Below are 17,204 nucleotides of genomic sequence, written 5' to 3' on the forward strand. Positions count from 1 at the left end.
ATAAATCTTATAGATGAATGTCAAAACATGGTCAAATGATTAATTTTGGACATGGATTCGGAACAGAAAATACGATAAGGGAAAGAAAAATAATTAGACTACAAAAGACATAACTGTTCTCTAGGGCGAAGTGGGAGACCTTTGAATTGGGGTACCTAGGGTGGTGTCACCACTTCTCGCCAGTGACCCACTTCTCGCCAAATAAAAAGAATATCAGGAACAAAAACCAACGCTGAATATATTTTTTAATAATATTGTCCAAAATAATTTAGTTTGGGCCTCTTCAAGTAAGTGGCGAGAAGTAGTTATTTTTGAATTTTTAATAAAAATAATTTTTTAAGTATTCCATCGTTAAATTGAGGGACTATTTGTTTGATATATCTATAGACAACATATCTAAGTAACTTTGTGTCAAATTTAAATTACTTTATAATAAGGCTTTAAAAATTATAATTAAATTAATTTCAGTTTTTCCTAAAAGTGGCGATAAGTAGTTACTCCACCCTATTTCTCCTATTATAGAATGGAACTGGACTTTACTAGGATATAATTTAGCTTGCCAAACTAATCGTGGAGCCAAATTACATCATGATAAGCCAAAAAGTTTCTTAAGTGCAATTATAACTAAAAATTACCTTTTGTGTGAAATAGATAGGGTAAAAGTAATACCTATTGACACTTTAAGAACTCGTGTCAGGACTTATTGACACCTTACTCTGTACCATTTGTAATATGAAATTTTGTACACTTATCCTTATCGAAAAACGCATATTAATGAAAAAACGTAATATTACTTAGATTTTATTGGATACATTATATAAATTTTAATTTTTTGACAATAAGGGTCAATAGGGGTTCCCTGTCGAAGAGGTGTTCTTTCGACCCTAAAAATAACACAAAATTTCAATATTTTATATTAAACTTTTTATTCATTTTATATTTACATGCACATACATTTTATATCGAAAATGTGCTATCATTTTAAATTGTATTGTAGGGGAAATTGGGGCACCACCAAACACGGGGTAGCACCAAACACTGCGATTTTTTAATCAGATATTCGACTTCTAAGGACGAGACCTATAGAAATTTATAGGCACTATAGGGATGCTTGTCTACTGAAGAAATGGTTGAGATAGTCCAAGTAGTTAAGAAATAAAAATTAGTGTTTGGTGGTACCGCGTGTTTGGTGGTACCCCGTGTTTGGTAGTGCCCCAGTTTCCCCTATTTATTTTTCATTACCATTAATAACTTATAATAACTCATGTCAACCCCACCGTACCTGACTGATAATTTGATCTTTGAATTGGGGTACCTATTTCCGTAATTTCCTGATAATTTAAAACAAATTTTCCCGTTTGTTTTTCATTTTGTAATTTTATTATCATTTCGATTTATTAATCGTAATATACATATAAACTTTTCGTATATATAAGCTTTTCGTAAGCTTTTCTTTAACTCTAGCACTTCAGGATGATCTTTAGCCTATCTTCAAGTGCCCTTATGATTGTTTGGACCATTTTTAAGCGCTAGAATTAAAGAAAAGCTTACAAAAAGCAGGAGTAAATACAAAGACATCCATATCTACGGTATTACTAAAACAGACAATTTTTTCCTTCATTTTTCTACTAATGTTTAAAGTCTTTACTCGACTATTCTATTTTGTAATAACATTAAAAATAATGCTAATAATTATAAAAGTTATTAGAATTTATAAATTACAAAAATGGATTTGGGAAAGTGATCATAAAAAATCTTATTACATTGGTTCCCATTTTAGAAGAATAATTTTTAAAGATAAAGAGATAAAAAATACAAATCATTTTCCTCTTTTATTGTTTCACTAGAGAAAGTTGTGTTTTATTGAAATAATAACTTCTACATATTTAATGCATTTGCTGTATTACCTTTATTATGTTATCTTTGAAGTTCCAACAGAACCGATACTCTATTCACAAACAAATTAAAATGATCGATAGAATATAGCAGTTTTTTTGCTTAAAGGGGTAGCAAAGCGTTTTATACTCTGAGGTATGCTTCAGTTTCTCTAATAAACTATTGAACCGATTAAACCGATTGAATCACTTAAAAGTTCATTCAAAATAGCCCGGGTGTAACACAATTGAATTTTGGACAAAAATTGGTTATCGGTTTATAATCGCTACATCATTGCCTTGATTTATCGCCGATTGAAACCGTTCAGGATTGTCGTACATTCCAAAACCTTCCCAATGAGTCTAATAAATGTACCCATTCGATTAGGAAATACGTTTCCAGAGCCTTTTTGACCTATGACCATGAAAAATTGTTATTACACTGCGAAAAAAAAGAGGGTGCGATTAACTTTTTTTCCTCATAACTTTAACACTTTTTAGATGTAGAAATATATCAATATTTTTTAATGTTAATTTTACACCTTTTTAAGTGTAAAATTAACATGAAAAAGGGTAACGTTAACCCTAAATACACCTGAAAAGGGTAATATTTACACCGATTTCGGATCAACTTTTTCGGATTTCTCTCACTCAGTGTAGGAACGATTCTACAGTATTTTCACATTTTACAAACTCTCCGCCTGGGTAACCACTAAAATAGGCGAGAGGTAGGAGGAAAATGAGGGCCTTAGGTCAACTTATGGAAGAATATCCGAAAATTGCAAGTCTCTATCTCTAACCGTTTGGCCTTTAAGCATTGTAACGACCGGATGAATGGACTTACGACTTAAGCAGAGAGATTGATGGAATCAATCTCTCTGCTGAATCAATCTCAATGGATTAATCAGCAACTCGGCTTAAGTCGTAAGTGTATCTAGGGCATAACGCCAATAAACTCGAAACCCAGGCTTATAAATACTTCTTTTTCTGTGGAGTTTGAGCAGTAAAGTGTCCTAATACTGAATGTTCCGATATAAATCCACCAACTGTAGCTTGCACTTCTCCTATCGCTTGCACCCCAGCAAGCATGTTTTTCTTTACGCTATCCATGTCTAGGGACAATTTTTCCGTCACATTTTCAATAGTAGGACTTACGACTTCATCCCTTAGGATTTTACTTATATTCTGTGTCATTTTATTTTTAAATTTATTGGAAATAATTTTAAGCTGAGTTTCTGCACAATCTCTTAGATTATGAGGTTCATCCTTCACATCAGGTGTTTTTGAATCTTTGGATTTAGGTTTCGATTTAGAACTATAAGATGTACCTTTGCTTACGGAATCATTTGGAATATCTGTTTCCTTTAGATCGATATCAGGGGCGTTTGACACATGTTCTTCATTGCTTTTAGCAGATGTACTAGGCTTCGAATGTTCTGTTGCATTTTCTTGACTGTCGTCCTTTTTTGATTCAGTTTCAAGAGATTGTATTTTCTTGTTAAACTCTCGAATGAAATGATTCGTATATCCCGTAAGTTGAATGATAATGGTGGTTCTTTGAGCCGCTTGAATTGCCGTCGCAGCTTTCGAGTTATAGTTTTCAATTACCCCCATACTGATTTTTTTCAATGTCTCTATGCATTCATTCTGCTCTCTTTCTTTCAAAAGTGATAACCCTTCTGCTAACAGGCGACTCTTCCAAACTTGGTTTCCGTTTTTAGCATCTAACTCTAGCAATTTTACAACTAATGGATTATTGGATAATGCTTTTGTTATCGCTTTTTCCACATGATCTTCAATCAGTTTTTCAATTTTTTCTAGTATTACCTTGTCGACTATACACTTGGTTGCCTCTGTAACAACCTCTTTAATTACACCTTTTGCCAAAGCTTTACCAAGCTCCTTAGCGGCTAGTTTTATACCTTGTTTTGTGATTTCACCCGTAGTTACTTTATTTATAACAGTTTTTGCGGTATTGGTTACAGCTTTAATCCCATCCTTAACGGCCGTGAGACCTTTTGATAGAGTCTTTATGCCACAAGAGATTATTGAGATCGCCAAACCAACAGCCTTTTCAATAGCCCAAGCTGCCCAATCAAAACTACCTTCAATAGCAGATTTCACTACGGTGATCATGTCAGATACGCCTTCGGCAATTAGACCTGTGCCCACAGCACCGGCTGTACAAGCTACTAATAGGCAACCTGCAACCATCTGGGCGAGGCTTAGAAGTGCTAGCCCTATAATACTAGCCCAAGGAAAGGGTTTAACGACTGCAATAGTGAAAAGATGGGTAAATCCATTGACTGTGGCCTCATCAATAGCTTTATTATACTTATGTTGCTCATCTGGCTCAAATGTGTCGATTATAGGATTTGCTGTTAGTTTCACGTGGTACTCCTTTGATTGAGCTTCTTCAATGACCTTACAAGCCTTGTTTATGTAATTTTCTTGCTGACTCAGTAAGTTTAGTTGATGTTGAATATGCTCAGAGGTATGGATTCTTTCCCGGTTTTCACCTATTAAAACATTTAGAGACAATAGTGCCGGTTTAGCAATGGTAACGATAATCTCTTTGGCTCTTTTCAACTCTGCATAAGCAAGTCTCTGTCGTGGTCCTTCATTTTCTTCGAATGATAACAATGTCATTGCTTTATTGTATCTGGCATTAACGCTAAAATCAGGGTCCATAGCAATGGCTCTATCGTAACAGGAAATGGCCTGATCTAGGGTATCACGACCGCTTGTCAGATATCTATTGCCCTTTAGTACATAATAGTAGGGATTTTGTACTAACTCATCCTTTTCAGCACGCTCTTTGGAAGGTGTACCAAATGAATTGTGAAATCGGTTTAACGCTTCATCCATGGATGTTCTATTCTCATCAAAGTTTTGCGATTTTAGCCAAAGTCCCCAACATTCTTCAAAACCTCTACGGTCACTCAAACCCCATTGATATCTTAATGCAAAAGTTGAAAATTTAGACTCAAACTCTCGACCATCTTTCAAACATGAAAGTAGTTCTTCTGGTTGATGCGATTGGGATCTGAAGAAATGATCTAATACCAGTTTTTTATGTTGTTCCTTGAAAATAGAACGCTCTGATTCTGCTTGATTAGCAGCTTTTTTATAGTAATTTTGTTTATCATCTTCCATGAGTTTTGATTTCTCTTCATCTGTTAAAGAATCGATTTTGCATTGTACTTCATTCACTAAAGTCTTCTTTCTCTTAAGCACCATATCATCAACATATTTGGTAATTTTATCGGGAGAGAATTCTGAAGCTTTATATTGTTCATAAGATTCTGTCAAATTTACCCATTTTTGTCGCATCGATATCATACTAACACCAGGCAAATATCTTCGTTCTAGCGTACAGAATTCTTTAAACAACCGATCTTGAAGTAACATTTTTTCAGCATCCTGGATGGCTTTCTCATTAGCTGCAGACTCGTGTGCATCGCGATCCTTTTTGATGTCTTTTATGTTAGATTTTGCAGGATTGTAGATGATCAACTGTCCCATTCCCTTTTTTCCCGATCGCCCAGTACGACCTACGTTTTGCATCTCAACCCGGAAACTTTTTGGCAAAAACGTTACAGCTACGTACATTCCTCCATGGGATTCAACAGATTCAGATGTTTTTAAATCCGTACCACGTCCTGCAATATTCGTAGCAATTATAATCTCACCAGAATCTATCTTACTCTTTTCAAAGTTTTCCTCTTCACCGGTATAGGTAAAAATTTTTTCATCATCGTATTTTTTGCGTAGATTTTCTGCAAAGTGTTTTACTTGGTTAATGAACTTGCAAATAATCAAAACTGCACGTTTATGTTGAGCATGGCTTAAGGCTCTATCGATAACCGTTTGGGTCCATTCCGTTTCATTAGAAAGTACAATTGGTATCAATTCCTTACATAAATAAGGGGAATGTTCATTGTCTATTATCGGTCTACGTTGGTAAGGAGGTATGATTATTGTATCCGTATGATAGACTTTGTGTAAGAAGTTTATGGTTGATGTTTCACCCAATGTACCAGTGAGACCATAAATTGCAGAACCGTACCGCTGAAAGAAGCTGACATTGGATATAAAATTGGTAGAAACACCTTCAGGATCCATTCTCAATCCTTCTTTGAGTTGCAAGAATTGAGTTAAGCCATCGCTCCATACCATATTTGGTTGCAAAACGCCCGTTTCGTTGTACTGTATGGGCACAATTCGACCGTTTTGTACGGCATAATGGGCACCCTTTTTGTAACCATAAGCAGCGTTAAGGGCACTTCTTGTCCAATTAGGTATGCGAGACACAGCAATACTTCGCAAATGATTCGGTACATCCAAAACTGGATAACGTTCTTTCCATGGGAGCGTTTTTAACTTTTCTGATAATGACTTACAATGGGCTGTTTTACTTTCTTTTTCCTCATCGCAAGAGATTTTGGATATTTCTTCTTCTAAGTCGGCAATCTGGTTATTAAGTGATTTATAAGCTCGATATTCGTCTCTTTCTTCAGGACTGAGCTCTCTGAGCAACTGTTCCAAGTGACTCTGAGTCTGTTCTATAATAAACTTCCGTTTATCATCAACGATCATTGCGCAGGATTGCCAATTCTTACCAGAGTACAATTTTATTTCGTTACCATTCCTCTCAAAATCTTCTACAATGAAGTAAACTTGATCACCGACGGTGGTAAAGTGCGCAACAATTTGGTTAATATGTTGCCATATGACTGCCAAAGAAAGTTCCAGATGGATCATACCTGGAGTTGCATCGGATAGTCGTACACTATGTGACCGGTAATCAAAGAGCATACTATCCACTTCATCTACAACAACTATATTGAATCCACGATCACCTCTAATGTCTTGACCCAAGAACTCCGTTCGCAAAATATCCGCTTGAAAATCCCCAGATGTTCCATAAAGAACATCACTCTGATAAGCTGATTCCTTAGTATCTATTTTGCTATTTTCTGCTACCGTTACGGAAAGAGACGCAAAAAACGGCCTTTGTTTCTCCACTTCCGGAATAGATAGTTCAGTTGATGTAGTAATCACATCGACTTTTTTACCTTGTAACGCATGAATAGTAGCCAACATGGCTACGATCAAAGACTTGCCTTCACCCGTGTTAATTTGAGCCAACCGACCCATTCCCGGGGAAGGATTTAGGAGGATCAGTAGAGATAGCATTTGCGTATCTCTTGGGAAGAAACCATGATGCAGTTTAACCGCATGACGTACTCCCGCTATAAGTTCTGATTGCGAAATCGAAGAGCTGGACTTGACGTGGTTGGCCCATATGGTTAAACATTCTTTGTTCCAATCGCAAAAAGGCCGATTTTTGAAATTATTTGTATCTGAATCATTCACTGACTGTAGTATTTGGGAAATTGAATTATATGATTGCAATACGTTATCATAGAGATCGGAAAGTTCTTCAGCGGTAATGTTAGTCTCATCATCTATTATTTCTTCAATCAATTCATCAAGGGTATATACTTGCGCATCTTCAAATAATTTAGATGAAATCACTTGATCAATCTCTTCAACCCAATTATCAGCGGATACTTGGGACAAAACAGAAAAAGCTGAAGTACAAATTTCTTCTCTCACTTGGTAATCACAAAGGAGATTTAGAACTTCTACAAACTTATTCTTGTGGCCATTAATCAAATCAATATTGTCCGTAATGACATTTTCCAGAAACTCATCAGAACAGCCAAATCGTAGTAATTTAGCCAAGGATGGTCCTGCGCATTGAGCAACGTCTCGAGACAATTGACTGATCTTCTGAAGGAAAGAATGGTAGATAATAGTATGGATCCATTGTTGGACTACAACAATCTCATTAGAATCAAGTGGATTATTCGTAATGGTGGAAAGGGCCACAAAGTCAGGAATGTCTTTTTTCCTTACCATATACAGAAAGGAAATGATAGGATCAAGGGTAGTTGTATTTTCAATGGATTTTAAGAATTGTTCCATCATATCTTTACACCAATCCATTTCAGATAAAAAAGCACCTAGTGCACTTCGTTCGTGTACAGAAACCTTCGTTAGACCTAGCAGTTTTGGTTCTAACCAAACAAGTTTCGAATCCGATAACCACTTGTCTTGTTCCTTACAAACAATATTGAAAGCAGGTTCTCCCATTTGCAAAATCAAGTCAAGAATTTTAGTGATATCCAGTAAAGAAAGATTATGAACACCTTTTCTATCCTTTAAAGATTTGAGCAATATTTCTTGATCTGAAATTGCATATTCGTCCTCAATCTTCGACCACTTGTTTTTAAAGTACTTCAGGGATGGATCATCTTCATTAGCATACGAAGATATTTCTTTGAGTAAGGATTGTTTAGAAAAGGCAGAGATAGGATGTAAAAGGAAAGTGTGAAGACTTTTTAAGTTACCGATAAGACCACCGTTGTTATTACGTGTTACCGGGGTTTGTTTGTCCGAATTATAATCAGAATGATCATCGGTTAAGTCTGTGGTAGTTGCAATTGGATCTAATAATGCTTCACAGTCCTCTTGTATATTGCCATCATTATTAACGAACTCATATGATTGTTCTTGATTAACCTGATCCGTAGTACTTTCATTAGTGATCGATGTGGTCGATGTAATTTGCACCGATGTATCTTCTTGGTCTATTTGAGCCGAACTTAGACAATCGTCTAGCTTGGAGAGAACGGCTTGCCTCTGCTCTCTTTCTTGTTGTTGTTTTCTTTCCTGTTCTTTCCTGAGCCGCTCTTTTCGTTCTTTTTCTTGCCGTTGTTTAAGTTGTTCTTTCCGCTTCCTTTCCTGCTGTCGTCTTTGTTGTTCCTTTCGTTCTTTTTCCTTTCGTTCCTTTTCCTTTCGTTCCCTTTCCTTTCGTTCCCTTTCCTTTCGTTCTCTCTCCTTTTGTTGGCTTTCCCTCAGTTGCCTTTCGCGACATCCACAACAGTCGTAACATGTAATCGTAGAATAACAGGTCTTGCAATTATAGAATTTAGGGCATCGATTTTCTCTCCTACATTTAATACAAATGTGGTGTACTTTATCATAAGAGTGATAATGACACACATTATTTCGTCTGAAGCCACAAACACAACGCCATGCGGTTCCGGAGCAACAGAACCATTTGCAACTTGATTCTTCAAAAAGGGAAGCCACCCATAAACCTCCCTTCAGACCAAGTGAACCAAAATATACAAGAGGTACACCCTTATCTATAATATGAATACGACGCGACTGCCAAGAAGAATGTTTAGTGATAAAATTTTCTAATATATAGCCATTTTCAAATCTGACATCTGCTAAATAGGATCGTTTTAGTCCAGGAAAACGATTATCATGAACCAGGGCTAGCCATGCACTTCCATTGTGTTGTAGCACAATCGTGTAACCTGAATATTTGGTGAACGTATAACTACGAGCTTTTGATACTGGTGAAGGCATTGAACCGCTTGCCAGACTAGATGTAGCAATTTCAGCCATTGCGTTGTGATACATGAAGTCACTTGATCAATGTACACAAAGGGTTGTAGGTTTCCTCATGAAGAGATGCAGGTTCATATATTGCGTTACCCAATCTGGATCACTAGTAACCCAGTAAGACCATCTTCCAAGACTACGGGTAACTTTACTAGTTCAGTAGACGATGAGGACAGTAATGTTAAGCAAGAATTTCCATGGGAAAAATAGCTCAGTCCCTTATGAGAAAGCGGTATGGGCGGTATGGTCCCGTAGAAGCATGGCTAAGGGCAAAAGAGTATTATTATTATTTGTATCGAGACACCTTATTTGTACTACAATGTAATTCTTACAACGTGCTTGTGTTAGAAAAATGTACTGATCCTAGATTGCTCAGGAATGCCTTCCTCGCAGTGTGGACACTTTTTCTATGTTCCCGGACCCGGAGTTTTTGGACACAGACGGTGCATTTTAGTACATTATAGTCAAAGTTTCTTTTTCTAGACATTCAGATCTTTGCACCGGGCGGGAATCGCACTCACATCACTGTGAGTCAAGTTGGGGATCTATCCATCCAAGAACCAATAGTCTTGTCTATTATACCACTAAGATCCCCTAAGAAAGTATTGAAATAGTGGTTAAAGTTCGATAAAATTTAAGACCCATCATATCTTAGAAAGGCTAAATTTTGACATTGACATTGTAAAGGATGAAAAAGACACGGATTGAACTTACTGGTTTTCTCTCCGGAAAGAGGAAGGAGGAAACAAGCCTCCGAAACGTTGTAAGGAAAATAAAGGAGAGAAAAGCAGTAAGGTCAATCCGTGTCTTTTTCATCGTTTACAATCCAAAGTGACCGAATTTTCCCAATTAAAAGTCTTTGACATTGGCAAGGTCAAATCTATTTCCCCATCCCTCTATTCAACATTTTTGAAAGTCGTTTTTTTGTTGACACTTTTATAAGATGAGGTTCAATAAAATATTTAACAACATTCACTGGCACTCATTTGAAAGTTTTTGGCACATTAAATAAAACGATGAAATTATAAAAAATACTTTTCTGTACATATCCACAAAAAATACAGTTGATCTGTGGTATCCAACGTATTTCACTTGCAATGGTCACTCGCGAATTGATGCACTATTGTGGCAATTGGTTTATTTATAGAGCTACATACTCACATCAACGATATCTATATGTGTAGAAAAAATACAACAACTCAGTTACACAAATTAATTTATTTCTTATCAAAAATTAAGTTCCACGACTTTAGCTTAAACTTACTTAGCAAGAAAGTACTTAAGTGTCACACTCATAGTACACTCAAGTTGCAATCTTTTGCAGCCACGCTTAAACACTGCAATTTAATTAAAACTACAGCTTAATCCAACTAAATCACGTTTAAATATACAAATCGTAAATGATGAAGTATTGATAAGATGGTGAGATAAAATAAAATGATAAGATGAATAAGGGAGCAACCACTCTCAAGCTCTAGTTTTGTGGAATGCTCGAACATAGAAGATATAGTTCGTCAGTTGGATCAGCAATTGTTGTAACTTCTTCATCACTTGACAGGAGTTCTTGTATAGTATATGTATTTCCATGTTGTTGTAAAAAGAGACAATGAGGTAATGAGGAAGTTACGACTATTGCTCAAATTTAGTTTATTGAGTTATATTAAGAAATTCTCAATAAACTATCTATTCGTATTGTTTTCGTTGCATATCGCAGATTTAAGAATTTTAAGTAGAAAGAACGTAAAAAATTAATTATGCAGATATTAACGAATCCTAGTAATATCAAACACAATTTTTTTTAAAAAGTTTTCGACTATTTAATAACTTCAGAGGAAATTTTGTACACCGAAAATCTCGGCTAATACAAGGGAATGTTTTTACATTAGCTCTGAAAAATGCAACCAGTTTTAGTATAATTTTTTTCTGTTTTCGTACACATTTCACGCGATATCTCCGAAACTACGTTGGTTGCCAATTTGGGGTTTTCGGTTGCCCATTCCATATTAAATTGGCTTTTATTTTGTATTTGTATTTTTTGCTAATTCATTCCACAATGACAGAAAACACCGAATAAACTCCAAAGTTTCTTCGGCACTCTAGAAACATACGAAACGTCACGCTCCTGTGTTACTACCCAGCCAGCACAGTTAGCTGAAAAAACAGCGTTTTCATCATATTTATGCTAAAGTCAATCAGGAAAAATATGCTGACTGGTTAGCAGTTCTGGAACAAAAAGTGCTAGCCAAGTATATGGAAATGGCACTGCCTCGTGAGTGTCATTTTAAGGTTAGCAGAATTCAGCTGAAAATATATAAGTTTTCAGTTGAATTGTAATCGGTTAACATTTGGTGCTCGCTGGGTAGTGCAATTATGCGTACTCTTTATATAAGAGCTTTAGGCAAAGTGCTCTTGCCTTTTTCTTTTTTTTTTACATATATAAAATTAAACTGCTTGGGGTTCGGCTTTGCGCTTGTGATCCGGAACCACTTTCTGATGCTCTGCATTGTTTTTTATTTCCTTGGATTTTGTATATTTATTTTTTCTTTTTTTTATGACTCACTGTCTGATGTCATTAATTATTTGTATAATTCATGTTCTTTTTTATTTATTAATTTTAATTACAACAATTTGTTGTGAATAGTGGCCAAACAGCTTCTCTGGCTAGGCCCATTTCTTACCATTAAGGCACTCATGGACAGACTCACCACTTACAAAATTGTAAAAGTGTAAACCTGACCATACAACCTATGAAGGGGTTTTCCATCGTTTTACCCTGGAGGTTGGTCACCAACGCTAAGACGGCGATGGCCGCAAGGTACGGTGGGGTTAACATGAGTTATTATAAGTTATTAATGGTAATGAAAAATAAATACAATACAATACAATACAATACAAAAATAAATACTTAATAAGTACTTATTAAGTCCTTAAGGCATTTTTGGGCGAAAGTAGTGACATTTGGCGGCAAAAATCGGAAATTGGAGTACAGAATGAAAGTGCCGTGAAACAGTTTGACTAGGTGAGTCGCCTTGGGCGTCAATAAGTAGAACCTTTTCTATAAGACGATGAAACCTGAGGATCGCCTCTAATACGAGCTTCACATCTAAGGCTTAGCCATTTGACCTAACTGTTATAATTCCTTATTACTTGTCAGTCAAGATATTTTGGAAAATTTAACTTAGGATTGGATTATTCAGAACGAATGACCTATTAGATTCAGAAGCCTACCTAGAAGGTGTTCAGCCACAAGTAATTAATTAAGTACTTAATGAAATAGCAGAGCTTGTGGCCTCAAATAGCTCAGTTGGTAGAGCACTCATCCACTTAACGAGAGGTCTCCAATTCGATTTTGGCTGGAAGCAGAAATTTTTCCTCTCGCTTCAGAAAAGACTGATTGATTTGAGTGTCACTTACTCTGAAAATATGAAAATATTTTCAATGTCTTTAATACAAACTACTTAATTAAGGACTTTAACAAAAGCCTTAATTAAGTACTTAGTGTTAAGACAGAGTCAGGCTGTCTTGTTTTCGCTATTCTCTACAAAGTGCTAGCGTTTGTCTCATTTCCTTATAATTTTTATATAGTTTTATGTTCTACAACTCCTTAAAATTTAGTAGTTGAGTTAAGCACTTATTAAATGCTTAATAAGTACTTAATGTGTTAGCCGGGATAGACATATTATGAACTGCTGTATTGCTCAGTGGGTGATTATTATTTCAAAAGGAAGATTTTCTTTTTAACTTTTCTTTAATTAAAAAAAGAACTATAAATCACATCCCTAAAAAGATCATAAAGTTTTCTTAATCTAAAAGGTCTGCAGGAACCTTTACTGACAATGAGGAATTTGTCAATAATAATTATATAAAAAATGATAATCCAAATTACATAAAAATCAACACTGTAAATTACTGTCAATTTTAAATTAAAATGGTTTTCTTTAAACGGTTTTTTGTGGTTCCTCAAAAAAAGAGTATATGAAACAACATTGTATGCATTATAAATTGTCATCGGAAACACCTCTGAAATTCAATTAAAAAAATTATTGTGTAATATTCTTGTTGGAAGATTACAATATCTCAACATCACTGTCTCATTGTAAATGCAGTGTCGTGTTCTACTGCAACAAAAACTTCAACAATTTGTTCCTCTCAAGTGAAAATAATTAATGAGAATATGACTCAGGCTGTCAGTGTTGAACTGCGAGAAGCACAAATTGGAATTATCATGATGTTAATAAAGGTTGTAATAATGCAAAAGGTGATCAGCAGATGTTTTTTCTCAGTGCAATACTGAACTTTTTTTTCTCTGGGGTAGATGAAAATCACTTTCTCCATTCTTGGGGGGATTTTCATGGAGATAAATGATGAAAATTCTTAATTTTTTTCTTGAACATTTTAAATTAAATAATTAAATATATTGATGGTGTGAGAGGTGCATCTGCAATGGCCACTACGAGGGTCCATTATTCACCTTCTGTTTGTTTTCATTTCGGTACATATACGGTCATCCGTGAAGGGGAAGAACTTGTTTTCTCAGTAATTTTTTGAATAAATTTACATTTGACACGACTCCTCCTCGCGCCCCCATCTTAGCACATTACACCCAAGTATCACAAATAAAGACTAAAGAAATCACCTCTTGGCATTCACACTCCACATGCCTCCCTATTTGTCCACCTTCGATGGTAATTCTTGGTGCTGAGGCAAACACCATCAATCCCCCTGGCCAGCATCATCCACGCAAAGAGTGTGAAATGTCTGTGTGAAAAGGATTATGTGTTTACCCAACGTTAATGGCTTTTCGACAATTTCTTGCTTTACTGATTTTCCACCGCATCTTGGGTATAATGGGCAGAAAGAAAAAGAAGCCCAAGAGGAAAGATGCATATAGCATCTTTCTGTTTTCAACCCACCCAGAAATCCGACACTTTCCCATCAAAATCTCATCACTGAATGTCTTTTGGTGTCACATGAAACTTCCACAAGACACCCATCTTCAACCCAAGTGACAGAAATTTCACCATTTTCTTGAAGGTCCTGATTTGACTTTATGATAAAATTGAATAAATATTTTTTTCTCATTTGACTTCTTCAACCTCAAAAGATTACACGCGTCTATTTGTTTTTCTTTCATTCCCATCTCCTTCACATCTCTGTGCCAAAGATGTTAGGAAGATTGGGCATGGAAGACATCAAGAGAAATTCCTCATTCTGAGATGATTCAATCCCGCAGGATCGTGCAAATTGTTTCACAAGGGGAATGTTTCAACTTTTGGAATTTGTTATAGTCTTTCGCGGAAAAGGGCAATCATTTTGGAATGCCTCATCCCATTCCTGAAGGTCGACTTTAAAATATGTTTTTAATTTATTCTGAGAAAGTATATATTAAATAAAGAAATTAGTTATTTAATTATCCTTGAGAAAATGTTCGTTTTATTCGTTAGGATTTGAATACACTGAGAGAAATCCGAAAAAGTTAAAATAACATTCCAGAAATGTTTATTTTACCCTGCAGTATTGATCCGAAATCGGTGTAAATATTATGCTTTTTAGGTGTATTAGGGGTTAAAGTTACCCCTTTCCATGTTAATTTTACACTTAAAAAGGTGTAAAATTAACATTAAAAAATATTGATATATTTTTACACCTAAAAGGTATTAAATTTATGAGGAAAAAAGTTAATCACACCCCCGTTATTTTCTCAGTGTATTAACCGCGATTTAGACGAGAGGGGTAATTCATTATGCGTTCTTTCGATCCTAGTTAGTAAAAATACTTCAAACTGATCAAAAATACCTTTAAACGCTTTAAACCAAAACGTCAAAATAGTTCATAATGGTTCCACTACACCTTTTAGATTAGGAAGATTTCATGAAGTCGAAATTCACATCTGTTTCTCTCATGAAAAGTTTTGCATATGTTCATTTCACTCTGTCGCTTTCATATGGATCAAACTAAATTGAATTTAGTGTGGTATTAAATTTTACCGATATATAAGATGTGTCGGAAACTTAATGGCTTCGGCATGCCTTTTAAATCAGTAAAATTTCAAGAAATCAAATTTCAAATCCCTTGCCTTCTTAAGCGTTTTGCTTATGCCTATTTCGCTTTTTCTCATTCTTTCCCTTAAAACTTCACAGATATTTTAAAATAGTTCAATTAAATTTTGTTAGCGAAACGTTTATGAGAGAAAAGAGATGTAAATTTAGATTTTATGAAATTTGACTGATCGAAAAGGTGTTCTAGGGGCGTAATGACTCCGGCATACCTTTTAGATCAGTAAAACTTTACTCATCATTACTCATCATTTTCATCAATCTACGTAATCATTAATTTTCTGCAGCAATTAAATATTGACACTGCACAAATGAACAGTAAAAAGCCAAAATTGGTCAGCAAAAAATTAGTTCAAGCAACAAATTAGTTCAACAGCAAGTTAGTACTCAATTTAGAACTTTAAAAGTAGTCAAATTGCCTTAATTAACCTTTCCTTAGAAAAGATAATTTTCATTTTACCTGCAACAATCTTAAATGTTTATTATATAAATTAAGCCCATTTTAGTACAAATATAGATTCTCTTCTAATCAAAATTAAATAATTTTTACCAACCGATTTAATGCTTTTACTGACCAAATTTTAATCTGTCTGAATTTGATTTTCATACTGCTCACTGTTTTTTTGCTTTGAATAGTAATGAATTTTGATTTTTAAACAAATTAGGTAAATACAATTTAGGTGTTTAGATTAGAGTCCAATGGCTTCTATTATGAGAAACTCTCATCCAAATGGAGATTTTGGTATATTTTGACATTAGTAAATTAAAAATGCTTCATTTGACAAAAAGAAAATGCACAATTTAGGGGAAACTGAGACACCATTGAACATAGGGTAGTACCGAACACTGCGATCTTTTAATTAGACTTCAGAGGGCAGTATGAATTAATAGATACTAAACGGATGCTACTAAAGAAATGATCGTCCCAGTCCAAGCAGCTTAAAAATTTAAATCAGTGTTCGATGCAACCCCATGTTCTGTGGTGCCCCAGTTTTCCCTATGAAAATTCTAAATCATAATTTTATGTTGTTATTAACCTTATGTGAATTATAAAATAATTATTTGGAAAATAAAATATATTTTCAAATTTATAAATCGTTTAAAACAGAGCGGAACTAGTACAATTTTTATTCCTGTATTAAATTAATTAGTAGGGGAGACTGGGGTAGAATTAGCCACCAAATGAAATTTTCAATGGATAGGAAGGGAAGTATATATTTAGAGAATAAAGAGTTACTTCCTCAATATTCCTTCGCAGGCAAACTATAAGATACCACTATCTAATACTACATGTGGCTAATTATGCCCCGGTCTCCCCTACCTAGTAAATTAGAATTTGGGAAGCTTGGAGCATTTTCTTAATATCTAAGCTTACTTTATCTAATCTTTTTCACGCAAAGTTGTATTGTATTCGAGAAAACACCACTCGTATGCTTATTTTTTTATTTTTATCAATAATTTTGAGACAGAGCGCTTAATTCTTAGTTATTAATTATTTATCTTAAAAATTTGTATATTATTTTCTACTGTTGAGAATGCATGAAATTGATTCGTGTTCTTAAAATAGTACTGCATATTATCACTGATTTTCTTTTAATTGAAAAATTATTTACGATTTATTTTTAGTACATGTCTGTACTAAACTAATTAGCGACAAATCAGAATACGTTGTAACTCTTTCTGTATTTTAAATATTTTCTCATAAAACATAAGATATCTGTATAAGATCTGTTTTACCTTAATTCCCAGGAAAATTTTCATTTTAAATAAGAAGAAGAGAAATAAATGG

The 17,204-nt window shown here is 34.8% G+C and overlaps 2 protein-coding genes across 4 annotated transcripts in view; one reads left to right on the forward strand and one right to left on the reverse strand.

The window, feature by feature from the left end:
- LOC129804644 (uncharacterized) overlaps positions 1–10,476 on the reverse strand; it is a 68,290-nt gene extending 57,814 nt beyond the window's left edge. The window contains exons 1-3 of one of the 3 annotated variants that reach the window (XR_008752009.1): positions 10,183–10,476; positions 9,692–9,953; positions 2,507–9,622 (exon numbers count right to left, since the gene is read on the reverse strand). Coding sequence is in view for 1 of the 3 variants with exons in the window: in XM_055852141.1 (XP_055708116.1) it covers positions 2,844–9,377 (6,534 nt within the window). In the remaining 2 variants the exon portion in view is untranslated. Of the gene's footprint in view, positions 1–1,357; positions 9,623–9,691; positions 9,954–10,182 lie in introns of those variants that run through there. The other 2 variants (XR_008752010.1, XM_055852141.1) reach the window with 2 other exon arrangements.
- The window catches only part of LOC129804654 (T-box transcription factor TBX6-like), a 117,450-nt gene that overhangs the window by 75,729 nt on the left and 24,517 nt on the right, over positions 1–17,204 (forward strand). The window lies entirely within an intron of this gene.

Source organism: Phlebotomus papatasi, chromosome 2, assembly GCF_024763615.1.
Source record: "Phlebotomus papatasi isolate M1 chromosome 2, Ppap_2.1, whole genome shotgun sequence".
NCBI classification, from domain to species: Eukaryota; Metazoa; Arthropoda; class Insecta; order Diptera; family Psychodidae; genus Phlebotomus; species Phlebotomus papatasi.